We start from the raw sequence: 26730 nt of genomic DNA, 5'->3' as shown, positions 1-26730 counted from the left end.
CAGCCTGGGTCCGCAGGACACTGGGGAGCCTGCCTCTGCGTCCCTTGCCGATCCCACACCTTGTGTTTTTCTACCCATTAACTGGGGATAAATGACCCAGATACCGTGCCTATTAAAAGCCTCATTTTTCTTTTGCCCTTTTGTTCCTCTGTGTACCACATTATCAGATGCTGCACACGTGTTTAAGTGTTCTCAGTCTTGGATGCCCTTTTAAGGACATAATGGGAGGTTTTTGCGTGGGGTTCTATTGAGATATAGGGAGTAGAATTATGTAAAGGCAATTGAAGGTTTTTCTTCTCATCTAGTCTGAAGACAATTAATAAGAGCTAATCTGGTATAGGAGGATATATCAAGAAACTATACAAAGGCCAGAATGCTGTATTTGCATCTATTGCGAATACAAAAAATAGAGTGACCAGTTCCCCTACCCTACTACATTCTATAATTACATCTCTGGATATCGTGGGTCACTTTTATTAAAAGCATCATTACTACAGTTGGCAGCAATTTACATTTTATCTTACATGATAGCAGTTTTCAAAGAAAAAAAATAAAAGGACATCACAACAAAGAAAAACAATACATTTACAAAGTCATGTTTGTAAACTTCAAGGCTAGTTTAGAGCTGAGGTAACGCTGTTTTAGCTTTGTGGCTAAAGTAACAAAGTCCTTTAATTTAAAAAAGGTACCTGATTCTCTCTTCTTTTACTCTTTATTAATTTCATCTATTTATTTTGTTTATACCAGTGCATTACAAGACCACGAGACAATGGAACTGCAGTTCTGTCTGGCAAGAACCCTCCCAGTAGGTTAATTTCCAAAGGGACCCTTCACATTCAACAGCTGCCTTATTATTGCTGCGCCTCGGGACAGAGGCGTTCACACTAAGGTGGAGATTGTCAGAGTGTATGGATGTGTGTGATGCGTAAGTGTGGGAACCCCCCCCCCATCCCCGTACAGTCATAAAGGGAAACAAATGAGCAAGTATGATATGTATGGTAAATTTCATCTTGACCTTCACAGCAAAAAAAAAAAAAATTAAAATTAAAAAATTAAATATATAACTTCATACTTCCTTTGAGCAGCACTTCCTTCCATGAGTGCCCCTCAGTTACAAATTGCTCTTTATTATAATACCAATGGTACCAAAAGAAAAAGTAGAGAACAAGGGAAGAAAAAAAAAAAAAAAAGAAGCAGAGCATTATGTAAGTTTCCTTAAAAAGACAGGATCACCTCTCAAATTTCATCTCTCCTAGGGATAATAAATAATGCACTGCACAATACTTAATGACCAAGATACCTTTTGACACACCTGTATAACATGACTTGAGACTTTTTTCTTTTTTTTGCTACACTATGTTACAGAACAGCTTATAAAACTAGGTATGAACATTAACTGTGAGTGTAAACAGTAGGACTACCACTTGTCAAAAGTTTTTAAACACTTTAACTGGAAACTGGTACTGGTTATTCGTCATTTTCATTGTTTTCCATTTCGTCCCCGCCGTCGAGGGAGTCCAGCTCTTCGCCCTGGGCGATCTCGTCTTCCAGAACGGAGGACTCGGCCGTCTTGTCCAGGCTCTCCTCGGCGTCACTGCCCTCAAGGGGCTCGTCTTCCTGAAAGGCGGCCCCCTCGGCTTTGTCGGGGGCCTTGTCTTCGCCGGCGCCCACGGCGCCCTGGAGCCCCGCAAGCGCGGGGAAGCCGGGCAGCGTCAATCCCCCCAGTCCTGGAGGTAGAAACATGGACGGGTAGAAGAGGCCGGGGGCCATGGTGGACAGCAGGAAGGGGTTGAAGGCCAGCGGGTTGGAGGGCAGGCCGGCCGGGCCGGTAGCAGCACCCACTGATCCGTTCGCGGAGTCTGGGCCCGGGGCGGCTTCTGTGCTTTTCTCCGGGTCCTTGCTCTCGTCCTCGTGCTCGCCACCCTTCTCCTCCGCCCTGGATGCACCGTCCTCGGGATCCGTGGGACCGGCCGTGGCCGCGGGGCTCCCGGCGGTGGCGGACAGCGGGGCATTGAGCAGCCCCCCGAGCCCAAACATGCTGGGCAGCCCGGCCACGCCCGGCAGCATCAGGGGCAGCACGGCCGCCGGGTTCTTGGCATCGCCTCCGGCCGCCGCGGCCGTGGCCAGTCCCGGAGGGAAGCCCATGAGGCCCGCCAGCTGGAGCGACTGGAGGCTTTGGAGGTTCTGCAGGCTCGTCAGGTCCATCCCTGCGAACAGGCTGTTCACCAGCAGCGGGTTGATCCCCGACGTGGAGGCCACTGCTGCGGCTGCCGCGGCAGCCCGGGCGATTTCACTCTTGGGCCTCCTTCCGCGCCGGCTCGCCCCTTCTCCCCGCACCACGGGTCCAGTGAGAAGCCGGTCAAACATTGACTCGGGAACGAAGCCCTGAAGGCAAGGGAGAGGCAAACAAGGGCTGTCAAAGTTGGGGGACAAAACCTCATTTCCTCCTGGGCCTTTGTGATGAACTGAACACTGATGGTTCAGAATGGAAATACACAAGCAAATTATTCCCATTCAAAAAGCTCAAGGATAGAACCTATGAAAGCAAAGCTTCTCTCTTTTCGCATTATACAGCTCATCAGATTATGCTGAATTGCAGGAAAAAAAAATGTGAAAGGGTACTCTATCAGTGGGGGTTTCCCTGGTGGCTCAGTGGTAAAGAATCCACCTGCCAATGCAGGAGACCTGGGTTTGACCCTTTGGATGGGAAAAGGAAATGGCTACCTACTCAGTATTCTTGCTTGGGAAATCCCATGGACAGAGAAGCCAGGTGGGCTATAGTCCACGGGGTCACAAAGAGTTGGACATGACTGAGTAACTAACACCTTTCACTTTCAAGTACTACTTTAGTATTTATCCTGGAGAAACAAAAATTCATCTTCACACCAAAATGTGTACACAAGTGTTTTACAGCAGTTCTGCTTGTAACTGTCACAGTCTGAAAACAGCCCAGAGTCCTTCCACGGGTGACAGGGAACCACACCCAGGGTTATATCCAAGCTCGGGAGTGTATCAGCAGTGAAACTTCGGACACATGTAACCACTTGGATGAATTTCAGTATGATGAGTGAAGGAAGCCGTCTCAAAAAGGTTATGTAATTTACACTTCTGTATACCTGACATTCTCAAAAAGACAAAACTCTAGGAATGGAGAACAGATCAAGGAGTGAGTGCCCTGGGCTGGGGGTGGAGACAGAGAGCAATACAAGGGAATTTGGGGCAGTGATGCAACTGTCTATATTCTTCTGATTATGGTGGCTGTTTAAGAAACTATCCACGTGTGAAGATGAATAGCACTGTTCACCAAAAGAAAAATAAGCACTTTTACTGTATACTTTGGACAAATAAAAAGAATCAAGACGTTATTAACAAATTAATTGCAAAAAGAAATAGTGAAATAAATGTCTAGGCAGAATTGCTGTATTTTTCATTTGTTTATCTTAAAACCAGAAATCACAGTTAATCTCAAGGATCTTAACCACCATAAATTCCATTCCACCGATGCTGTTAACCAGGTTTACCTGGGGCCTTTCTCCCTGGAGTAAGTCTGCCTCTAATACCGTGAGTGTGTATTTCTATACAGTTCTTTAAATCATAGCTGTCAAATTAATCCACTTTGGATTAATGACATATGGATACAAGGAATGATGATGTATTAATTATCTATGGAAATGATGTACTGTATCAATTCTTTTAAGCCAAGAATAAATCATTGAATAAGTAATGACCAGCAGAAAATAAAGAAAAATTCAGGAAAACAATTTTGTACAGATACCTTCCTGGACAGAGAGGCAGAGTTTATACTTACAGACTGCTTGACTATGTCTGTCCAGTCTGGGGCCACTGCAAACTCGGGGTTTTCTTCCAGCCACCGGGGCAGATCCTTCATTGGAGGCGCCATAGCTCCACCCATCTGGGGAGAGGCATTTAGGAAAAGACTTAGAAACTGACAAGTTCTTCCCTCTTCCCCCCTCCCCATTTGTGTATCTACACAGATACATACACACATCACATGTATTCTGGAAGAAATATGAACTTATAAAAGAGGTTGGAATAAAACATTTCTTTCTGGGAAAAGACATTCCAGAGAGATCAATTCTCTTTCCCAGGGTTTACCTTCTTCCCATTTCGTTTGTTCACGACAGGCACCCTTTCTTCTCCTGTCAAAGTGTTTATATCCAATTTATTAGGGTTTCGACATCTGTGTCGTTTCTGTTTCGGTTTCTGAAATGAGGAAAACAGCACATCTGCGTTCTTCTGCAAAAAACACAAAAATACAAAAACAAATCGTATTTAGTAAAACCATAGTTAATACTTATTCTTTCCTATATGGATGATAAGCAGAACAGTCAGGCCATTTTTAACTACTATGGAAATTTCAAGAATCATTTTAAGGATCAGAAACCCCAGTTTTCTTTGAAAGGAAAAACTATTCTCCTTCTCCTGTACTTAAAGAACAAACTTGAAAGCTGAGAATATGCTTTTCTTCTCATCTCTCAATAACCTGCTTCAAGTCTTGTCTTCAAATGTTTCACTGAGTCATGGTATTTTAAAAGAAAACTTTCTCTAGCTCCTTTGCTAATCTCTACTTCATGATGTGAATGGATACAGGGATGATCTCATGTCTACGCCAAGAGACTGTGCACGAGGAGAAACAACCCAAGGGATAAGAGAGTCTAGGCAGGAGGGTGCATTCTGAGTGGCAGGAACTCACCAAAATGCAAACTCCCACACTTAAGTTTGAAAAAATTCAATCACATAAGTATAAGACATAAAACATGCACTGTTTAAAGCTAGCAGCAGTTTAAGTGACAAATCATCTAGGGTTCCTGTCTGATGTTTAATAAATGGCATTGAGTTAGTTGTTTAAGAAAGATGCCAATAAAGCCTCAGGCTGCATTAGCTGCTCAGATCTCTTCAGGAACAGCTTCCTAATATTCTGTGCTGGGCAGACTCAGTCCAGAGACCAATTCAAGTGTGTTGGTTGGGGGAGGGGTGTGTGTTTTTCTATTAACGGGACCACCTGGAAACCACACCATGTGAAGAGTAATGGAAAAAAATCACATCTATTTGGTGGGAGAAGGAAAAAACAAGGAAATGTGTCTTCAAATAGCTACAAGGCTGCTCTTCACACTGGACAGACCTGAAGTTAGTTTCTCTAATGTGGAATTTTTGATGTTTTTGTTTAGTCACTAAGCTGTGTCGGACTCTTTTGTGACCTCATGGAGTGCAACCTGCCAGGCTCCTCTGTCCACGGGATTTCCCAGGCAAGAATGCTGGAGTGGGTTGCCATTCCCTTCTCCAGAGGATCGTCCCAACGATCCACAGGATCGAATCACATCTCCCGAGTTGGCAGGTGGATTCTTTACCACTTGGGCCACCAGGAAAACCCCTAATGTAGAATACAGAGTGATGAAAGCTTGAAAACGTTCACACTGACAAGACAGACTGAGGGACCAGGGATTTCCATGTTGTACGGGAGAAGGAAAAGGACTGACCAGGCAAGAGTCCCCTGCAACAAGTCTCTACTCAGTGATACTCACTGGTACATAACTTGGCATATCAACAGTATAAGTGGGATGCAGCTTCAGCCATTCAACTAAATCCTTATTTTTAGGTGCCTCCTCCCCCACCAGCCTCGTCCCATCTTCGAGATTTATAACAGGGATCCGTGTGTCTGGGTCCAGGTGTCCAGGAGAAGGAATGTTTCTTGTAGGTGGGGTCTCTATATCCTCTTCAAAAGCTTTGGTCACTTCAGCATCCTCCTGCAGAAAGAAGACAATGGTCTCAATTCTTGAGTGGAGAGAGCGGTCCTGACTACTTCTTAGCCCAAGAAAACAGGAGCCTAGCGGGGTGGGTCTCAAAAGGGAAAAAGGCTACTTGAAACAGTGGCAGTTTGGGAACAGCAATTAAATCAGAAGATGTAACTTATTCTTCACACTGTACAATTAGTAATAAGGTAGAAAATTCACAGTCCATCTCTGTTCCATGTTTGAGAGCCACTAGGAACACGACACAGGCAGTGGAGTCTGAGCCTGGTATGCCTCAAGGTGGGGGGGGGTAGCCTCTCAGTCTTTCTTGGGGATCCCTGGAGAGTGTCATTAAAGAAATGAAAATTAGGGGACTTCCCTACAGGTCCAGTGGTTAAGACTTCCAATGCAGGGGGCACGGGCTCAAATCCCTGGTTGGGAAACTAACATTCCACAGACGGCACAGTACAGCGGGAAAAAAAGAAATTATAGAAATTAGAATTCACGGAATGTTCCAAAAGCCAGTTCATTGTAGCTTTTTGGCTTTCTGTGTTCAGTACAATTTTGTTGGTAGTACGATATTTCATATCAGGCATGTGTGGCAACACTGGAAAGATGAATTAGTTGAAGCCGAGACCTGACCATTGCCCAGCCACTGGTCTTCAAACTCTGCATTTCAACCTGCAGACATGGTTCATGAGGCCCATCTGTCCAGCCATGCTGCTCCTGCTTTGGTTCAGGTCTCCGTCACTGGCCCCCTGCATCACTGCAGTACTCCTAAACGGCCCCCCTGATTCTACTTCCGCCCTCTTTAATCCAGTCTCCACTCTGTTAGGAGGCAATCTGCTGAAATGCACCCTTCCTAGTTCAAGGATTATGTTACATCACTTTCCCTAGTTAAGCTAATTTTGCAATTGAATTCCCATCACCTTCAGGATAAAATCCAAGTTCTTTAGCTCGCCTACCAAAGCCCTCTGTGGTTTACATCTCACCTTGTGCCCAAGCTCCTCTCTGCTGAAGCTGCCTCCTCATCAAACTCCCTGGCCAGTAACTTTCAGTTCATCGGACACAATGGGCTCTCCCTGGCCACGCTCCCTTTGCACATGCTCTCCCAGCCCCCTCTTTTCAAATGACTTACTCCCACACAACCTGCAAAATTTAACTGAGGTATGACCACCTATAGGGAAACTTTCCCACCTGTTTCTGCCCACATTCTCCTCCTTCCATTCCCATTCTTCTTTTGGGTTCTCAAAATATCCCAGGGGCACCTCACGACAATGACAGGTTGTTATTTATCTGTCGCCCATCTTAAACACTGAGTTCTCTGGTGTAAGCACCTGTCAGGCTTTTATTCTCTGCATCCCAGTACCTGGCACAGGGCATGGCTGACTCCCACAATGCTGCTGAATGCAGAATGGCTGCATCCTTACTTTTCACAACCGCACAGTGATCTCCAGCATGGTGCCAACATGAGATTTTAGGATTTGCCTCATTCCACACAAGTAACCTTGCTGACCTCTACAGCTCTTCACTACTCAGTTTATTTATAGATCCAGTCTCCTTCTGTTTTATGTGCTCACACAAAACCCTCTATAACACCAAATGAGGAATGTGAAATTCCAACATTTAAAAGTTAAAAAAAATAATTAAAATAAACATACATTCTCTAATATCTGTTAAGAGTTTTGAGCTAGGTTGCTAATAGGATTTTAGGGGAAAAAAAACTAATAAACTCTTAGAGATAGCTTAAAATATGTGAATGAATAAAGTCAGTCGTAAGTCTAATATGGGGTTTATAATTACAATAGGAAATTGTAATTGCTAATTCCTGATGCTGGGTCCACAAAATGAAATTCAAATGGAAAGATGATTTGTTGATGTTCCCGGAGAAAGGATTTTCAGTGAATAAAACCTATCAAAGCATTAGGGTGGTTCCCAGCAGGGGACCACACACCTAGCAATGGCCTTTCTTTAACTTGGGGAACAACTAGTCAAATTGATACACTGTACGGCGTATTTTTACAAGATTCTAAAAATAAATCACATGATCCACAAAAATGACAGTTACTATGACTGGTACGTTTGCAATAAGTTTTGAAAATAAATTACCTTTTAACCACCTGGATGCTTCTGAAACTCAGACCCATGGCTAGCCCACTTCAGTATGTCTACTCTTTGTGACCCTGTGGACTGCAGCCCGCCAAGCTCTTCTGACAATAGGATTTCCCAGAGAAGAATACTGGAGTGAGCTGGCATTTCCTGCTCCAGAATCAGACCCGACTAGGGAACAAATTTCAATGGAAGCTTGTTTGTTGTCACTTCTAGACCCTAACTCCACCATGTCTCCCTACTCTTTTAGGTTATTACGCTTCCCTTAAAAATGGGGAAATAATAATAGGGATGAAATAAGGAAAAACATATTTAAACAAACTTCTCCCCTTGGCGTTTCTTAAACTGTGTCTACCGCCCAGGGGATGGGCCCACCACCCGTGTGCCAGCTTATCAGGCACCTCTGTGCTGATTCAGGTTTCGAATCCACAGGCTCACTGTGGTGTTGTCGTTTAATCTCTTAAGTTGTGTCTGCCTCTCATGTGACCCTATGGGCTGTATCCCGGTAGGCTCCTCTGTCCATGGGACTTCCCAGACAAGAATATTGGAGCAGGTTGCTATTTTGGTGCCTTGTACCAGTCTCAGTGCTTTAGAGGGGACTTCCTTCGTGTATTCTGGTTCCTGGGAGAAACTCTCTAATTCTTAATGGGGTGGCACAGTTTTAGGTGAGTGGTTGAGATGGACCAGGAAACAGAGATATTTTTATTACATTGCACTCATTTCCTTTGAATTGAAGAAATAAATGCCAAAATCCACTGACACATGTATTTCCTGCAAACCTAAACTAGCACAGACCTCAATTCAGTTGAGATTTTTAAAATATCCATTTACAGAGGTGGGAGAATTTGCAATCACTAGCTTTGCATATGAACACAAATCTTCAGTTTGAAGCTGAACAAATCTAATAAATGCTGGGCCCCAAACATATTGATACTTCTAAGAGCAGAAGTGTTTCCATCTCGAGGTTCACAGGTTATAGGCTCAGAAGAACACGTGTTTGTTTGGGGCTAGTCTGCTGAAAGTAATCAATACATTAGGACCTCGGGAAGAATAAATCCTCAAGCTACATGTGGTTCAGGCTGAGTGATCTGTGCCAATGCTTAGCACAATACTCCGGCTCAGAACCACGGCTCTGTCCACTGTGGCTCCTTTGGTGGGAGGAATGGCTTTCACACCACATCATGGAGGGGCACAGGCCCCAGCCTGGGCAGCAGAGGCAGGACTCGGCTGCCAGTGTGGACAGTGGGTGGGGGTGGAGGGGCACCATCCCCTGGACTTACTGCACTCAGTGATGTCCGTTTGTGGCTCATAAACAGCAGGTCAAGGCCCTCCACGTTTTTCCTCCTTCCCCGCCTCCGCTTCATGGGGGGCTCTCCGTCCACGAGGGAGCCATTGAGCAGATGTCTGGTGGGCGTGCGGGACAGGCCGGCCTGGAGCAGTTCCATCTGAGTCTTAAAGGCATCAGACACCGGCGTGGAGACATTGGGCAAAACCAACTTTGAAGTGAGAGATGAAAAGTTTGAGGTAGAGCTTGCTGCCTCTCTCGAGGCCTTTGATAAATCGACCACTTTCTCTTGTCCATTCTCTGAGACCACCTGAGACCCCCGCAGCTGCGCCACCATCTCCATGAGGTTTCGCCGCTTGGCAGCTCTCTCCGCCTCGATTTCGATCTTCCTCCTCCTCCTCCTCCGCTGGCGAGGCACAGAGAGGTTAAGGGCATCGTCCTGTTGAAAAAATCCCCACAGAAACAGTGAGCCCAGCCTGCACCTGCCGCACAGCAGAAACCAGGGATGAGAAGTTTAAGGGATTAAACGTCTGAGGCCAGAGCAGCCTTCTTATTTCAAATGGGACCGGCCAACACGAGCTTCCGAACTGAGTCAGGAGAGCTTATCTCTAGGCTCCCCGGGCAGAGCGCTCTTACTGACCTTGGACAGCTGAGGGGAGGCGGTGAGTTCCTCGCTCCCGCTGATGCTGGCCTGCCCCACGGCAGACAGCTCGGCCAGGCTCCTCTTCTGCAGGGGACTGTCGGCGGTGGGGGGCGTGTAGCCGGGGATGAGGCCTTGGAAATCAAACATCTGGCGCCTATTTACCGGCCATTTGCCTTTCAATACTGCTTCACAGATGTTGTCTAATCGGTTTATCATTACTCGGTCCTAGAGAGAGAAGGAGAAAAGTCACACGAAACCGTAACAAAGACCTGGTGAAAATGACGAGATGGATACATCCACCGAGATGCCAAAGAGTAAAAAAGGCTTAAAAGTAAGCAGAAAGCAAACAAGCGAGAGAAGAAACCAAACCCACCAGAACCGCTTTAGTCTGCTGCAAGGTCCAAAGGTGGCCACAACACAGACCACTCAGTATTTCTCAGTTATGAACACTGAGGCGCATAAATGAGAGGGCATTACATAACCACTGCCTCTAAAACGTCCCCGTGCTTTACAAGTCACTGCTGTTCGGGCTACATATTGTTGGAGTGTGTCGGGAGGTGCCCAGGGATGGAAGCCTGCACTCAGCCTTCACCACGTGCTGGTGCTGCAGCCCTCGGGCTGGGCCGCAGCCTCTCCCAGGAAGTGGGACATCGTTAGCGTCACTATTAATAAAGTTCAGCATTACGAATGGGCACCAACCTAGGAACACCTAATGAGTGTCGATTTGCATCCTCTACCTATTATCACTTCAAGTTTCATTGAAGCGTGGACGTTAAAAATTTCTAATTACAGCTCTTAGACCCAGTTTCCACAGATTAAAAGGGCCTGCTACTAGGGGCCTTCTGGCTGATCTGGGAAGCTCCCTTCTAAACTCAGTAAGGGAGATGAGCAAAACAAGGGAGATAAGGGGAGTGGGGCCAGGGGACAGGGGGCAACATCTCTGATAGTACAGTCTTCAGTAAAAAATTTCACATTGTTTCTTTCCAACGGACACTATGTGAGACCAGCCTGGGGATGAGTCCACAGAGACCTTTTTTTGTGTTGTCTGTCTTAAACCAGACAGCCCTGTTATGGTGATTAGGAAGATTATTTCCCCACCCTGAAAAACAGACCCAAATTACACAGAGATTTATTATAAAATTATACTAGTTAGCCAAAAGAGTAATTTCCACTTTGCTTTTGGTTACAGATAACTACATTTGTGATTATCTCATAATGTATTTGAGCAAATGGGTCAGCAGCCCATCCTCTCCCCAGTTCAGAAGATTACAGAGTTCCAAATATATAGCAAGCTGTCTTAGATCTGAAAGTTCTGCTTCAAGATATTAAAAACAAAACAAAACACAGTTTTAAAAGTCCACACATATTCCCTTGTGCACTGTTGTTGGGATTGCAAAATGGTACATCTGCTGTGAAAAACAGTACAGAGGCTCCTCAAAAATTAAAAACAGAACTACCCTATGATCCAGCAATACTACTTGTATGTATATACCAAAGGAAAAAAAAAAAATGCAAGCCAGGTCTCAATGAGATATCAGTAATTCCCATTTACAGCAGCACCATGATAAGCTAAGAGAAGGAAGGAGGCCAAATGTCCCAACGATGGACAGATGCATAAGGAAAATATGGTACAGACACACAATGGAATATTATTCAGCCTTAAAGAGGAAGGAAATTCTGTTACATGCTTTCCCAAAGATGGACCTTGAAGACATTATACTAAGTGAAATAGGCCAGTCATAAAAGAACAAGTGCTGTATGATTCTACCTATGTGAGTATGTCAAGTTCACAGAAACAAAGAGTAGTATAGTAGTTATCCAGGGGCAGAGAGGGAGGGGAGTTGGATAATGGGTATAGAGTCTCAGTCCTATAAGATACAAAAGTCCTGAAGATCCTTTTACAGCGTGGAAAAAATATATATATATATATGTATATATATATATGATGTGAATATATGAATATATTTAACACTATCTAACTGCACACTTAAAGAATGGTGAAGACTGTAAATTTCATGGTGTGTTTTTTACCACAATAAAATTTTTTTCAAAAAATCCACACATTTCGTCAATGGGGGAGTCTTCTGAAGCAATAATCCATAGACTGTACTAGACAAATAACCTAAAAGACCTCAAGGAACCAAAGAGCCCTATAAACAGTTCTTTTTTCTTACTTTCTTTGCTTCTTGTCACCTTTCCTATCCTATATGAAAGCACTCTACAGAATTTTTTTCTTTGCGCTTCTCCAGATCATTCTTATAAGAAAAAAAAAAATCGAGTACACAATCTTCATACACTATGTCAAAGTTTACCTGAAAATTATTTGAAAAATCAAGCTAGAATGATTTTCTTCACCCCATTTATTATTTTGGTCATCAAATAACAACAAAATCCCACCAACCTTAGGCCAAAATGAGAAGGCAAACGTCCTTTCATGAAGGAGCTGAGCTACAGATGGGTCACCATCCTCCATGTAGAATCCATCCCGGGTCTCATCCCTAGCAGTGCTCATGGAAGCATTGCTCTCTTCATCAAAATTCTTCCCTCTAGAGACAGCCCCTGCTGAGAAATGAGTTACTGTGCATCACCCACAACCAGAATCTTTCTGAAAAGGAAGTGTAGAGGGGAAAGGATTTAATGTCTGAATGCTGACGAGCTCCTCTGTATCTCGTATCTACTATGGCTAGAATGGTATCAGGGATTTTGCAAATCCTGTCACTCAAAGCTTGCAAGGGCCCTTGCACGTAGCTGGTGTTACTCCCGTTTAACAGATGAGGAAGCGGAGGCTTGGGGGGCTATGTCACTAGTCAGCAGGCATCCTGCTGCAGACAGGTCTCGGGGGAGGGTGGTGACAGCCAAGCCTCTGACCCACAGGACCCTCTACTCCTCCATCAGAAAGAGGACTAACGTGTTGGCCACGATTCCGAGCTGAAGCTCAGGTAGAAAAGTATAGCGCATGTTTTATTTTTGTTTCGTGGCAGGTACGGCAACCTACCTGGGACTTAGGAAGACAACTGGTTCTTCCTAGATTCTACTCCCACTCTTTATTTCTGAACGGAAATTAAATTAAGCATCATCTGCCTTAAAATTGTTATTGCCTGTAAAACCTGAAAAGCTGCTGAAGTAGTGCGTTCACAGGTCACAGCAGGGCAAAACACACATCTAAGCATTACCCGATATCATCCTAATGAAAATGTACACTCATTACCCTTTAAAAACCCAAAGAGGACACGGATCACATGACATGAAGACAGTTGCTGGGGTGGGCCCAAGAGAGGCCTGAGGGTCAGTCAGGTCTTACCTTCAGGCTGGGAAGACTCTTCTGACTTGTCATCATCCTCCAGCTTTTCCTCTTCGTCCTCCTCAGAACCCTTCTCAGAAATGGACTTGGGCCCAGAGTCCACACCGACCTCCACCCCTCTGGGCTCGCTCTTCCCAGCCCCCAGCTCCGCCTCGCGGTCCTGCCTCTGGTCCTTCCCGCTGCCCTCAGCCTCCTCTTCCTCCTTCCCCTCGGGCTTCTCGGAGGCCTCCCTGGCCTTGGCCTCGGCTGCCCCGGCCTTGTCCTCCTGACCTGGGGCAGCTGGGGTGGCAGCGGGGGTCTGGCCAAAGCCCAGGGCCAGAGGGTTCAGGGCGGGGGCGCCGCCCGCCCCCCGGGCCTGGGCGAAGTTCTTGTGCGCGTCCAGGAAGGAGAGCTCGGGGTCGTTGAGGATGTGGTAGTCGGTGCGGCTGACGCCGTGCTTGGCGGCGCCCACCAGCAGGTCCCGGTCGTGCCGGCCGCACTCCCACCACTCGGGCAGGTCCAGGCTGGGTTGGCAGAGCTTGAGCCGCTCAGCCAGCTGTGGGTGGTGCAGCACCTGCTCGCGGATTCTGCGCAGCAGCTCGATGCGGTACAGCGTGCGGGAGGCGCGCTCCTCCGTGATAGGCTCAATGGCCGACGATAGGTCCGGTGGCTCTGCGCAGGAGGACCGCGTGTCATCGAGGGGAGCAGCAGGAGGTCCCCGAGCCCGCCCAGCCTCTCCCATCCCAGGCTGTCCACGCATCCCTGGGGAACCTTCCGCCCCTTCCAGTCCCCACCACGCTCCCATCCTCACACCACCTGCATCCCTGGGGAACCTATGCCCGGCCCTCCCGCCTCTCCGCATCCCTGGGGACTTACCGTCATCCGGCTTGGCGGGCATGCGACACACCCGCCGGCACATGGCCACAAAGCAGCTGAAGTACTTCTCCAGACTCTCGTCGGACTTCTTGTCAAGCCTGGCAAAGGCTCGAAACTGGTTCCAGTCGAACTGCTGCTTCGCAGGGTCAAAAATGACCCCGAATGTGGACACCACTCGATAAAAGTCCGCCTCCTCCCGCCTCGTCCACCTGTCAGAGAGGAGATCTTTAGCTGTGGACTGGTACCCGAGTAAAAAGGCTTAAAGGTTACTGCTGCTTCTCCTTTAAACTGAATCCATAGTGCTTTTTTCTGCTTTGTTTTATTCTGGGGCAGGGAGCGGGGGGGAGGGGTTGGTGAGGGGGCTGGGTTTGATGGCCATCCTCTTGGATGTGATTCTTGCCTCTGCAGGCCAGGAAGAGCGGAGGAGAGAGGAAGGTACCAGGGACTAAGGAAACCCTAAGAGGCTCACTTCTGCCGCTTCTCCGATATGATGGCCTCCCTTTCGGCTTCCAGGGCCCGCACTTCCTCGCGAGGCCGCCGCCTCCGCCGGTCTGTCTTCATCAGCGCCTCCTGCCGCATCTGCTGCCGCTTGTAGCTGCGCTGGTAGGCAGTGATGAGCCTGCGTAGCCGGGTGGTCAGCGTGGAGGTGCTGGGCCAGTACAGCTGGCCTAGCTCAGTGCTGCCCTCGCTGTGCTTGCCTGGGGAGGCGGGGAGAACATTCCTGAATGAGAGAACATTCCTGAATGTGTAGCTATGACCTTTGCCACAGGCAGGGTTTCCCATCCAAACAGGATGACTTGCTAACATTCAAATGATAGCCTGGGAAAAATGATGGTGGTGCTCTCGTAATACTTTCCTGTAGCCCAGATGGTAAAGAATCTGCCTGCAATGCAGGAGACCTGGGTTCGATCCCTGGGTCAGGAAGATCCCCTGGAAAAGGGAATGGCAACCCACTCCAGTATTCTTGCCTGGAGAATTCCATGAACAGAGGAGCCTAGTGGGCTACAGTCCAGTACATGGTGCCCAAAGAGTCAGACAAAACTGAGTGACTAACACTACTACTAAGCAAGTATGGAAGTTTCATATTAGTATGGAACTTATAAACCATTCTTTCTCAACTCCTTAGGGGGGGAAAAAAAAGCCAAGTTCATATATCAATCATACATAAAGAAACATACTTTGTGCCACAAACTACATGGTGATAATGCAATACAATAATCTTGAACATAAAAACCAATCATATAATTGTTACCTAATGATTTTATATCAGGGAAAAAGTAGTAGTCTCAATAAACTGGCAGTTATTTCAGATATTTAACAAATTTCCTGCTTCCATGAGCTATGTTTCTGTAGATGCTTAAGAGCTTTCATTAACTGGTATAAATCATAAATATGTAAATTCTCTGTCCAAAAAAAGTTATTTTATCAAAGAGATTGAACATAATGATTAACCAAGAATCAGCAGGAGTTAGAATTCTTCACAACAGAGAACAGTAGATGAAGTGGCATTTGGAGACACCACCCTGGTGAAGGAACTGCAGCCTGGCCATGGGGCCTGGCCTGAGTCCCACTCCTCAGCTCTGCTCCCCCCAGCTTTCAGAGTTGTACCTGGGGCACGTATTTCCATGGGCTCTTCCTTATCTTCCGGAGGAGAATTTGCAAATTCCTCAAAAGCAAAGCAAGAAAGACAAGTTATTTTAATTTGGGGTTCTATTTTGCTTTGTCTTTTAAAGGAAAGGCCGTTATCTATAAAGTTTAATAAGTCTTATATGGGCATATAATATTTTACTGGGGCCATAAAACTGAATGTACTCGAGTTCTTACATCTATTTCATCCTTGAACGGCGTTCTGGTTGGTTTATATTCTGGATCTTCATCTTCTCTATCAAATTCTCCCCTGTATGAAATGTTTTCAAAAAATGTTTAAATCACACTGATTATCAAGACACCGAAGGAGCCTGATAAAAAGGAACAGCTCGCCTCATGCTGCTTTGAATTCTGAGCCTGACATCCAAAACGACTCTGTCGGTATTTAAAATGTGCAGCCGTGAGGGGCGGAGGGTGTGTGTGCACGCAGTGGGGTGTGTTGGGGGGGGGGGGGTCATGATCATTTGAAAAAGACAAGTTACAGATTATCTAGATCCTATATTGTGTTTAAATAGTCATCATGATACATAAACAGACTATACTGGTAAACAGCACTCAAGTCCAAATCAGATGCAGCACAGTGCGTGGTGCTGTGTAAGGACTGAACCCTGCCAGTGGATCTGACACTCTGACACTGACATAAAGTTTATTAAAATTTTAAAGTGTCCTTCTTACCCGTCACCGCCATCTGCTAGCATGTCTGTTCCTCTCTGCTCGGCAGCGATGGCCTTGGCATCGGGCATACCGACTCGTTCCAGGAAGCACAGCGCGGGGTCAGCTCGCATGGAGTTGTACTTCTCGTACCCTGCGCCGTCCCCCCAGCCCAGAGAGGACACACACAGAGACCACGAAGGCCCGTCACTCACAGAACCACAGCATGGCTGCCTCACACCAAGGTCGTCTCTTTGTAAGATGATGGTTTATGCCCTATTTAAACTAACCAGGCTATAGTAGCCCATTCTTGGAATGCTCTTCCCGGGGCAGATTTGGGGGAGGGGGAAGGCAGATTACATTTTCACGGATATTATCAGAATGACCTTAGTAAATACTAATGAAAACACAGGTTCAGGGTAACTGCAAGATGCCCGGGAAGAGGTCTGACCCTGTTGTCCCCAAGATCTAATTTTGCTTGGCATTTAAAAGGCAGCATAATGTTCTTCGATGACCTCTGCAGTGGTCCAGCCCACCCTCCCTGTGAGCGGCTTCGGTCCTGCAGGAAGTCCACCGCCGGCTGATACATCCCTGTCTACGTCAGGCCAACAAACCTGTCTGATCAGGTTTAGGATGATGCGTGTCAGTAAGATGACACTGTTCCCTCTATGGTTTTCAAACTGCAATTTGCTTTTTGACTGCCCAGGTTGACTAGATGGGAAATGGCAGATCCCAACAGTGCACCGCGGGAAGATGGTTTTTGAGGCTGAGCTCACAAAACACGGCTGCAGTACACAAGCAGAACGGCACAATTCAATTAGGGTGTGTACGACAACACCCCAGCTCCTAACTGCTGTAGAGCCGCCAGCCAAACTGTAATCATGAAAGGTTTTATAAGCCATCATTCTCCCCCTTAGTCAGGCTGGGCTGCCGAGAATACCTCAGCGACCTCCAGAGACTCGGGATTATAATCAGGAATCGTTCACTGTATATATCATGCCAGTTCTGCATCCCCGGCCTTTCAAAGTTAACAAGGCTGCGTCCCACTCTGGGGAGCCGCGGGTTCTCGGCACTGACATTTGTGAAATATTGCTTGGAACAAAGCCCAGGAGGCACTTGTACAGATTAATAGCAGAGGTTAAGCCCACCGTCCACTTTGACATGGGCTGGCAGAGCGCACAAGGGGAGCCGTGCTGGAAGTAAAGTTTCCGAAGAGCTATAGGACAACTTGGCTATTATTAAAACAAATATGGTTTGGGTTCTATTTACAGCCAAGGAAGAAATGTTTTCTTCTCAAATACTCAACAAACATTCAAAAACAGCATCTGATATTTACAGTTCATATTAGATTTTTCGTGCGGGGAAACCGTACACGCCAAGAGTCCTTTGGAACTAGCCTCATTAATATTATGACTTTGGAAAGAGTGTGCAGAGAGCTCTAAATAAAGACAAAGACACATGGTCAAGATGGGGTCTGAAGCAGACGCCCCTTACCGTGCTTGAACACGCCAATGAGGAGGGACTTGTCTGCTTCCTTATCCCACCAGTCTGTGGGGACTTCTGCGTGGAAAGGTTCAGGTATCCACACGTCAGCTTCACTGCAAAGACAACCAGTGACGTGATATTTACAATAGACCCCACTGTTGGAAAAGAATGCTAAGTGAGGAGCATGACACTCGCCCCCTTCCCACGACAAGCACCTGAGCATCGTGGAGTGGGGTGGGGATGCTGGGGTGGTGCGAGCCAAGGCTGCAGGAAAGGGCAGAAGTCGGCCGCCTTCTACCGGGACCAGAAGTAAACTTAATCCCACAGGGCCCTGTTTTAAAGGTCACCTCACAAACACGAGTCATTTAGTTCACACTTTTTGTACGTCCACACAGACCTACAAACAGGCTTCTCCCAATTCTCCTCATGTCCCCAGGCTCGTAGGACAAACACTGCATTCGAGATGCAGAAAAAGAGATGTGCTGAGGATGCAGGAGGTTTGAAGCACGCCCCCCACCCGTGACGTGGACTCCGACTGCCTGGATGGTCACTGTGAGGAGGAACGCAGGCGTGTACCCACCTGGAGTCGGCGCCCTCCAGGATCTTCTCTGCCTGGTCTCCTATCACTTCTTGTCTCAGGTAGTAGAGCATTCGGACACGCAGCAGGACCCTGGAGAGGGAGACGGGGGAGGTGGGGGGAAGTTCTTAACTTCGGGACTGTTTGCCAACAGTGGCTTTTGGCAGCTGCTGCTGTTCATCCATCATCCTGCCAAGGCTGATTAGCCATGCTGTATGGTAGGCTTGAAGCGTGACAGATGGTGCCACATAATCACCTCTGCGTGTGCTTTCTGCTGGCTTCCAACCGGCCTGCCTGGCAACCGCGCCCCCTGCACGGGAGGGCCGGCGCTCAGCCCGGCCCGGGCGCACTTCATTTAGTCCTACCTAGCGCAGCTTGTGAAGTTTAGACACGTAGCCCACCACTGCCTCTGAAGTATTGAAGCAAGTTTGTAAACAACTGAGCAGATGGCTTTCAGTAACTGTTCTGCTTCATTATCTCATAAAATTTCCTCAGCTGCTGCCTTAATACCATTTTTGGAAGCACATCAGAAGTTGTAGGAATAAACGAGATATAAAATCTGGTTTTACTACCTGACAATAAACCCTCAATACAGAATGTCAGGTTTTCCAGATTATACAACTTTGCTTCTGAGGAAGGAAGATGGTGGTGGGGGTGGATCCTTGCCGGGCCACCCCTTAAGGGGCAGTACCCATGTTTTATTCCTTCTAGCTTACATAACCTGGAAGCCCAAGTTATCACTTAACAAACAATAATACAACATCACAAAGGAGATTAAAGTGTGTCTGGTTTGCTGAAGTTCTTAGTCATTTTCAAGGAATTGGTTTTTAAAAACTCATGGAATTCTAGGAACCAAATTTTCAATCTCATGTGGATTTCCTCAATGGTGTAAAACTAATTCTTTGGATAAAGCCCACCTGGTAAACACCCCAAGAACTCTCAAGTCTAGCATCTCCTGGACCGTACCGGCCCTGGTGTGCATTCAGGACAGACACCTGAAGACCACTGCCTTGTCCACGAGTAGACAAAATCAAGTGCGATTCCCATCACACACTTGGAGAACACTTCTCAATCCGTGTGTCACGTGTACTACCACTAGTTCATTTGATCCTCACAGTAACTCTAGGGCAAAGTGGGACAAGTTACGATTTCCATTTCCTAAGCTAACAGAAGACAAGTGACAGACTTCAAAGTCACAGAGTCACTTTAAGCATGGATCACTCAGAATTAGGCCGTCTGACTCCACCTCTTTGTACTGTCTCTAGGGATATGGACCCTGTCCTTGAACACATCAAAATGGCAAGTAGGGGTGGCTTCACCACAACAGACCACTCCTGATCACACACAGACATCCTGTGTACCACCTGCCCCTGATCGCACACAGACATCCCCTTTGTCACCCGCCCCCAATCACACACAGACACCCCCTCTACCACCCGCCCCGATCACATACAGACACCTGGTGTACCACCTGCCCTGGATCACACACAGATACTCCCTGTATCACCCACCCTGGATCACACACAGACACCCCATGTACCACCTGCCCCTAATCACACAGAGACAACCCATGTACCACCCACCCCGGATCACACATAGACACCCCCTGTATGACCTGCCTGCCTGTCCAGCATGGGGGCTGCTCCTGGCCAGCCTGGGTTCTCAACAGGCAAAACACAAAGCTGTAAAGACCTGAATGTGCTCCAAGGTAAGAGATCTTTTTGGAAAACTGGTTTTTATTAAGATTTCTTTCTCAGGATAAGATTAAAAATTGACTGTGCCACACTGAATCTGCAGAAGCGAAGTCAACAGTGTGGGCAGCTGTGCCCGGCATGAGCAGAGTCTGAAGCCCAGGTCTCCTCACAGAGGATGCTCAGCCAGGACGCTCCCTCCACCTTTACCTGGATCTTCTTTTATGAACCAAACCTCAGTGCAGCAGCAGTAACCCTAGCAGTTTCTCTCCCTTCAGGAGAAGACAAGGTTTTCTACCTCATGAGGAGTTTTAGTTTTGTGGATGGAGGCTTTAACGAATGATTATAACTGTGAATGTCATCTTTCTTCTAGAGGAAAAAATTCAAACTCGTGTACAGGCAAGCTGAGTGCCCCTGAGGAATACATGGTGGGTCCTGGCAGGATAACGAGGTGATGGAAGGTGGCCTCAGACTCTAAGGGGTTTGCATGTGGTGAGTCAGGATGCCTCTCGAGTCCCCACTGTTAATCTTCATTCTAGTGGCTGGTCCCACTAGGGTCTGTTTTCTGGACGAGCATCCAGGTCAGGACCACAGGTGCACTGAACTGTCCCACCCCTTCCATCTCCTTCAGCCCAAGACAGTTCCTGTCTTTGTCTCTTGAAACTTTTGAAGAGGACTGGCCAGATATTTTCCAGGAGATCTCACAATTTGGGTCTCGTTTTTCTCTCTGACTGTTCATCCCAGAGAGGAGGTGGAGACATGGCTAGTTCTCTTGAGACCCAGGTAAGATGTAAAGAGCATGAGTTATAGCTCAAGTACTAACCAGGGAGGGTGCCCTATGGAAGTCTGTGATTGACGTCAAAGCGGGAAATTAAAAACCGCTGTCTCAGTGAGGCCTGGGAACAGAAGCCTGCTCCCACACTAAACCCCTTCAGTTACGGTTTGTCTGAATCCAGAACTCATAACGTTATGGACCCCTTCACAGAAACTGCAAAGAAATAGAAGTTTTCTAATAGCTATGAGTGGGGCGGGACTTTAAGGAGGACCACTGTGCTAGGACAGCAACAGTGGTTTCTGAGGTGCCAGGATGGTTTGAGGTAATGGTTTTGAAGACTCAGAAAGGAAAATTTTTGTCAGTCAAAATTTAAGAATCGTGATCAAAGGTGGTCCCTGAAAGTACCATTACATTTTAAAAGGGACGAAAATCATGAGTCAGGACAACCCAGGAGAAGCAGGTGTTCTCTGGGAAATTATTTCACTGAGGCTCTCAACAACTCTGAGGGGAGACAGGCTTCGGACATGGGCGGGGGTGGGGGGTGGTCGAGAGCAAGGGCGGTGTCCCTCGACTAGCTGAGGGACCTTGAGTATCCGAGACTTGGTTTCCTTGTCTGGTAAAGGGGGATAAAAGAGCAAGATGACTTGTCTTAGACAATTCAAACAGAAAATCCATAGGAAGCGCTTGGCGTGCTGCCAGTAATAGGTACGCAGACTTTTGTTGCTATGATATAGAGACAGACATTTATTGAAGCTCTATTTGACAAGTAAGGAAAGCGAGTCTGAGAGGATGAGAAGCTTGCCCCAGGTGGCCCCAATCAGGAAGGGTACAGATGTGCACTGGCTGTGCTGCGGAACCCCAGATACTGAAAACACACGCTCAGAGCAGGGGAAGCACCCACAGGTGGAGGTGCTCAGCAGATCACAGAGCTCCGAGCAATGCAATTCATTCAGGTCCAGTTCCCTTCAGTTATGTATAATCAGGTTCTGGAATAAAGGTGAGGAATAGGATTCTAAACCTCGCAGGTAAGAAAAAATGGACCCAACAACCGAGGAGTTGTGTGTGTGTGTGCGCACAGGTGCACATGTGCTAAGTCACTTCAGTCGAGTCCAACTCTTCACGAACCTATGGACTGTAGTCCACCAGGCACCTCTGTTCATGGCATCACAAAGCAAAAAATATCATCTAAACTCCCCAGCCCCTTCATGGGAAGCAGTCAGTTGAAGGCAGGATTATATAAAGCTAACCACAATTCTCTAAACACATTGGCTAAAACTTAGTTATCCACATGTCCACAGCACCATCATTCACAACAGCCAAAGACATCCATTAACCCAAGTGCCCATCGATGCATGGATGAATAAAATGTGGTCTATACACACAATGGAGTATTACACAGCCATAAAAGGGAACGAGCTTCTGGTAGAAGCTACAACATGGATGAACCTTGAAAACATTATGTTCAGTAAAATAAACCAGCTACAACAAGGCAAATACTATAACAAGATACCTAGAATAAGCCAATTCTTAGAGACAAATGGTGGGACGGTGTTGTCAAGTGCCGAGGGCAGGAAGAGTGAGAAATCATTTAATAGGAACAGAGGTTATACTAAGGTCCATGAAAAGGTTTGGGTTCTAGACAGTGATGATGGGCACACAGCAATCTGAATATAATTATTGCCAATGAACTGTATACTTACAAATAGTTAAAGTAGTAAAACTGTGTTTATGCATCTTTACTACTGCCCCCCTCCCTCCAAAAAATCAGCCCTCTAAAGTCAGGCTTCCACGTGACTTGACATCATGTTTCAAGAAAAAAAACAGTAAAGCTGTGCCACAAGAGTGCACTAGTCTTACTGATGGATATCTGGTGTATACGCATACTTGAGTACACGTACATTTAAGAACCAGAAGGGCTGCCCGCTCCCCGCACCCGCCCTCCCTGACGTACTTGTTGCAGTGGTGCTTCAGGTGCTTCTTGTAACTGTCCTCCTGGAACAAGGCATCCGGGTTGCAGCCAGCCAGCCAGTCGGCATCCTGCACCACTGGGTGTGAGCTCTGGGCTTTCACCTTCTTGCCCTTCCTCCCCCTGGGCACAGGGGCTGACAAACCTAGAACCAGAGCAGTCATGATGATAATAACAATAGACACTGTCCATGACCCCAGTGACCGTGTCAGGGTCAGGAGTCAGGGACACGCAGGGTCTGGGGTGCCTCTGAGCTCCCCAGAGGCTCCCGAGACCCCGAGAGGGAGGTGCAGACCCACCGGAATGGTTGACTAGGGCCCGCGTCTGGCCATCAGCCGTTGGCGTGATGAGATCCCAGATGAAGCTCTTGATGTTCTCGTCCCCCCGGTAGTGGTTGAGGCAGTACACAAGGATGGTCCTGCAGATGGTCTCCACGTCCTGCTCGCTGAGCGGGCGCTTGTAGCGGCCATGGGAGAGGATGTCTGTCCACCGCCCCCAGCTGCAAAGCAAATGTCCACATGTGGACGGTGCCTCCGACCTGAGACCTGGGGCTCTGGTTTCAGAGGCAGGTGGCAGCCTTAGGAGGGCCTGGGTCAAAACTAGCGACAGCAACATCAGGCAGCAGAAAAGCAGTCCAGGTGCAGTAGCTAAACACACATACACACACAGCCGCAGGGTGGGAGCTGACACCACATTTCCAGCAGGGATCTGAAAGCCCTCTGCTCCCCTCCTCAAGGGCATGGTTCCCATGTTCTGATGCTGACCCGTCATCTGAGATGGAAGGTGACAAGTGGCAGGTGTGACCACCCCACATCAGGAAGCTCGTGGCTGAGGGTGTGGCCACAGAAGCAGCTGAGCGTCTCCCGATACCCAGACGTGAGGTGGTCTGCTGGCTCACATCGGACCCTCGGCCCGGAGTGAGGAAGATTAACGACCAACCACACAGGAAGTTATTAGAAGCATCATCCATCAACTTGAAGAAAAAAGTTATATGTGATTTTCATTTTGGTAAGATGCTCTGTAATGTGTTAAAAGGAAATTATAAGCACACCTCAATGGAAAGCCACAAAAGGTCTCCCTCTGAAACCAAGTCCGAAATACAAGCACTTACGTGTCCTCCTGTGAAACAGGGAGAGAAAGAGCCGTGCACAGGCCCCCATACACAGCCCACAGGCAGGTGCCATGTGAGTGCACCTTCCTCAGGCTGCAGGTGCTCAGGGCAGAAATCAGCCCCAGGCGAGGGGCACAGCCTCACCAGTGGCTTTGCCTCTGCCCCACCTGGTCCTCCAGCTTCCAGATTTGTTCTCCCAGTTCCATAAACCACAAGGTTGGCCCTAGCCTTTGGGCCTTTGGACACACAGCTCTTCTTGCCAGAAACTCTCTTCTCCCTGTCTGACACCCCACCCTTACTCCTACTCCAGCTAATTCAAGATGTTTGTTCATGCCGCCTCTGTGAAATGCCTTCTTTGATTCCCCCACTTAGAAGTAGGAAACAGCACCCGAGCTGCCTCTTAAAGGAGAGAGGACCTGTCTGCCTGGGGTGGGGGTGGGGGTGCCATGACCATCCTGCTCACGGTCGAGGAGGGAAGGGCTCTACAGAAACACAGATAAGCATACCTTCCAGCTTCGGCAGTGATTAATATGCTCTGTTGCTAAAGTCAGCAGCAAAATTCTCAACTTTGAGGGCTAAGATTGGATCATGGAAAGTAGCAAAAGGCTCAGGTGGAGGGTCTCTGCCAAGTAAAGACGGCCAGGAGGGAACCGCTGGTGTGTGGAGATGACGCGGAGAGGGGACCCAGCTACCAAGACATGGGACGGGCTACAGTGCATCTGCCTTTACTGTAAGCAACCATTGGCCCAGCGTGCACCGTGCCTGCTGGCATCACACTCTGCCCTGAGGACAAAGAAGGAGCTCTAGGCCTCAAGGGGTCCTTCACTGGGGCTCCGGCAGGAAGGGACCATTAGCAATCACCCGAAGAGCTGAGTGTGACAGCATGTGCAGGAGACCCTCAGGGGTGGGAGGGGGGACAGGAAGCTGAGGTGATGCCCGCTAGGAGGTCAAGTGCGGGAGGTGGTAGGCAGATCAAGTCTGGGCTGGGGGAGTCGGGGTAGGGCTGCTTGTGGAAACAGGGTGGAAAGAGCAGCCCTGAGTGCCCATGGGAAGGACCCACAGGACCAACAAGGGCCAGGTAAGATCCCTGTCAGCCACGTTAGCAGCATGTCTGTGTTTCTTCTGAAACTAATGATGATCTATTGGAAGAAAGAAATCACAGAGCAGAAGTCATCCAATTTATAGAAACACTGTTTTTGTGGCAGGTTTTTCATTTGAGCGGTATTTGCTTACAGTCCCACCAGGTACGAGAGCATGCTTGTTTAGGAATTCTGATTTATGCCGAGCACACTGCCTTTGGAAGCCCTGTGCCATGGAGTTTCAGAGATGGATTCAATGTGGATCCTGAGATTGAGCAGAAGAAATACGACCCATTCAGATGGTTGAAATGACCTCCACATTTCAGATAGGCAGGAAGAGCTTTACAAATGAGACCACTGCCTTTAACAAATTTTTATAAGAGAAAAATGATGAAAGAGTACCAAAAGTGATGAGAGAGTGGTAATTTTATGTGAAGGAGCCCTAGAAAAAGACTTCTGAGACTTCATTCTGAGTTACTAGTGATCAGCAAGTGAATCTGAGTCTGACATGATTCCTCAAAGGACAAACCCCCTTCAAATCTCTGAGGATCTGCACAGCTTTGAGCTCTTTAACCACCTGGGTTGTGCCAAAAGCATTTGTGTCCTGGGCAGTCACAGAAACCCAAACATAAATTAGAGTTTTTCCTATAACACTTGGAATTCTAACCATTTTTTGAATGAAATTCCATTTCTCACGTGAGCTTGACTCACCCATAGACGAGCAGGTTCTTTTCAACTCGGAAGCACTCGCTCCTGGCATAGCCCTGGGACCTGTCTGGTGGCCGCCTCGGCTTTGTGCAGGGCTTCTCCTCTGAGTCGCTCTCCAGGTCTGAAAATTCCATCAGCTCGTCCTCCTTCACTGCGCTGTACAGCCTGGTTTGCTTCCTCACTCTTGGAGTGTCAATAACCAGGTTGTTCTGAAAGACAGCAGACAATGTGAAACTTCTGAAAAGGAAGCCCTGGGAGAGGTCAGACAGGGAGTCAATGTGACCGCTCACTCACCCTCCCGTTTAAGGCATCGATATCCAATTCTGCCTTCTTCGCCCACTTTTGCCAGAAATTTGGATCATCCAAGGAAATATCTGTCCTATTTCCAGATGCAACAAAACTGGCCTAAAGGAAAAAAATGTTCATTACTTTGCGATGGTTTTCTCAGAGATGAAATGCAAAGCAGCTTTCACTCATTCATTCACCCAAACACACAGGTATCCTTCCACTGTGTGCATGGCAGGTGTTACGGTCAGTGGGACTGGGACGAAGGACTGTCCCTTAGGCAGCTCACTGTCCAGGGGTTGAGACAGATCAGGAAATACAAGATGACAGCACAGCCTAATAAATGACAGGTGACAGAGGTGTGTACAGGTGCAGCCAATGTACAGAGGGGAGCCCCAGCCAGGCTTAGGTGGGGTGGGGGTTCCTGCTGGGAAGAGAGAATATGCCCTCCAGAACACAGTGCCCAAACCAGCCACAGAACAGGGCTCCCCTGGTGGTCCAGTGGTTAAGAATCCACCTTGCAATGCAGGGGATATTGGTTTGATCCCTGGTCCACAGAGATTCCACATGCCAAGGGGGCAATGAGCCCTCTGCACCACAACTACCGAGCCTGTGCTCTGGAGCCTGGGAGCTGCAGCTGCTGAGACTCTGAGTGACAAGTACTGGAGCCCGTGTGCCTAGAGCCCGTGCTCCACCACCAGAGAAGCCACCACCGCAACTAGCGTAGCCCCTGCTCGCTGCAACTACAGAAAGCTCAAGGACGGCAACGAAGACCCAGCAGAGCCAAAAATTAATTAATTAATTATAAAAAA

General features: G+C 47.7%; 1 protein-coding gene across 3 annotated transcripts in view; it reads right to left on the bottom strand.

The window, feature by feature from the left end:
- Window positions 1–458: 458 nt before the first annotated feature.
- Window positions 459–26730, bottom strand: part of CHD7 (chromodomain helicase DNA binding protein 7) — a 190595-nt gene continuing 164323 nt past the window's right edge. For 2 of the 3 annotated variants that reach the window (XM_055546063.1, XM_055546065.1), the window contains exons 20-38: window positions 25928–26038; window positions 25637–25842; window positions 23035–23234; window positions 22721–22880; window positions 18307–18396; window positions 17736–17839; window positions 16266–16395; window positions 15768–15840; window positions 15552–15609; window positions 14413–14641; window positions 13944–14152; window positions 13089–13739; window positions 12189–12349; window positions 9785–10012; window positions 9140–9583; window positions 5544–5765; window positions 4117–4257; window positions 3809–3913; window positions 459–2385 (exon numbers count right to left, since the gene is read on the bottom strand). In XM_055546063.1, coding sequence (XP_055402038.1) covers window positions 1468–2385; window positions 3809–3913; window positions 4117–4257; window positions 5544–5765; window positions 9140–9583; window positions 9785–10012; window positions 12189–12349; window positions 13089–13739; window positions 13944–14152; window positions 14413–14641; window positions 15552–15609; window positions 15768–15840; window positions 16266–16395; window positions 17736–17839; window positions 18307–18396; window positions 22721–22880; window positions 23035–23234; window positions 25637–25842; window positions 25928–26038 — 4440 coding nt within the window. In that variant the 3' untranslated portion in view covers window positions 459–1467. The remainder of the gene's footprint in view (window positions 2386–3808; window positions 3914–4116; window positions 4258–5543; window positions 5766–9139; window positions 9584–9784; window positions 10013–12188; window positions 12350–13088; window positions 13740–13943; window positions 14153–14412; window positions 14642–15551; window positions 15610–15767; window positions 15841–16265; window positions 16396–17735; window positions 17840–18306; window positions 18397–22720; window positions 22881–23034; window positions 23235–25636; window positions 25843–25927; window positions 26039–26730) is intronic. The other variant, XM_055546064.1, reaches the window with a different exon arrangement.

The sequence above is a fragment of the Bubalus kerabau genome, chromosome 14 (genome assembly GCF_029407905.1).
Source record: "Bubalus kerabau isolate K-KA32 ecotype Philippines breed swamp buffalo chromosome 14, PCC_UOA_SB_1v2, whole genome shotgun sequence".
NCBI lineage: Eukaryota > Metazoa > Chordata > Mammalia > Artiodactyla > Bovidae > Bubalus > Bubalus kerabau.
Note: the sequence above shows the minus strand (reverse complement) of the source record. Positions and strands in the feature narration are given on the sequence as shown.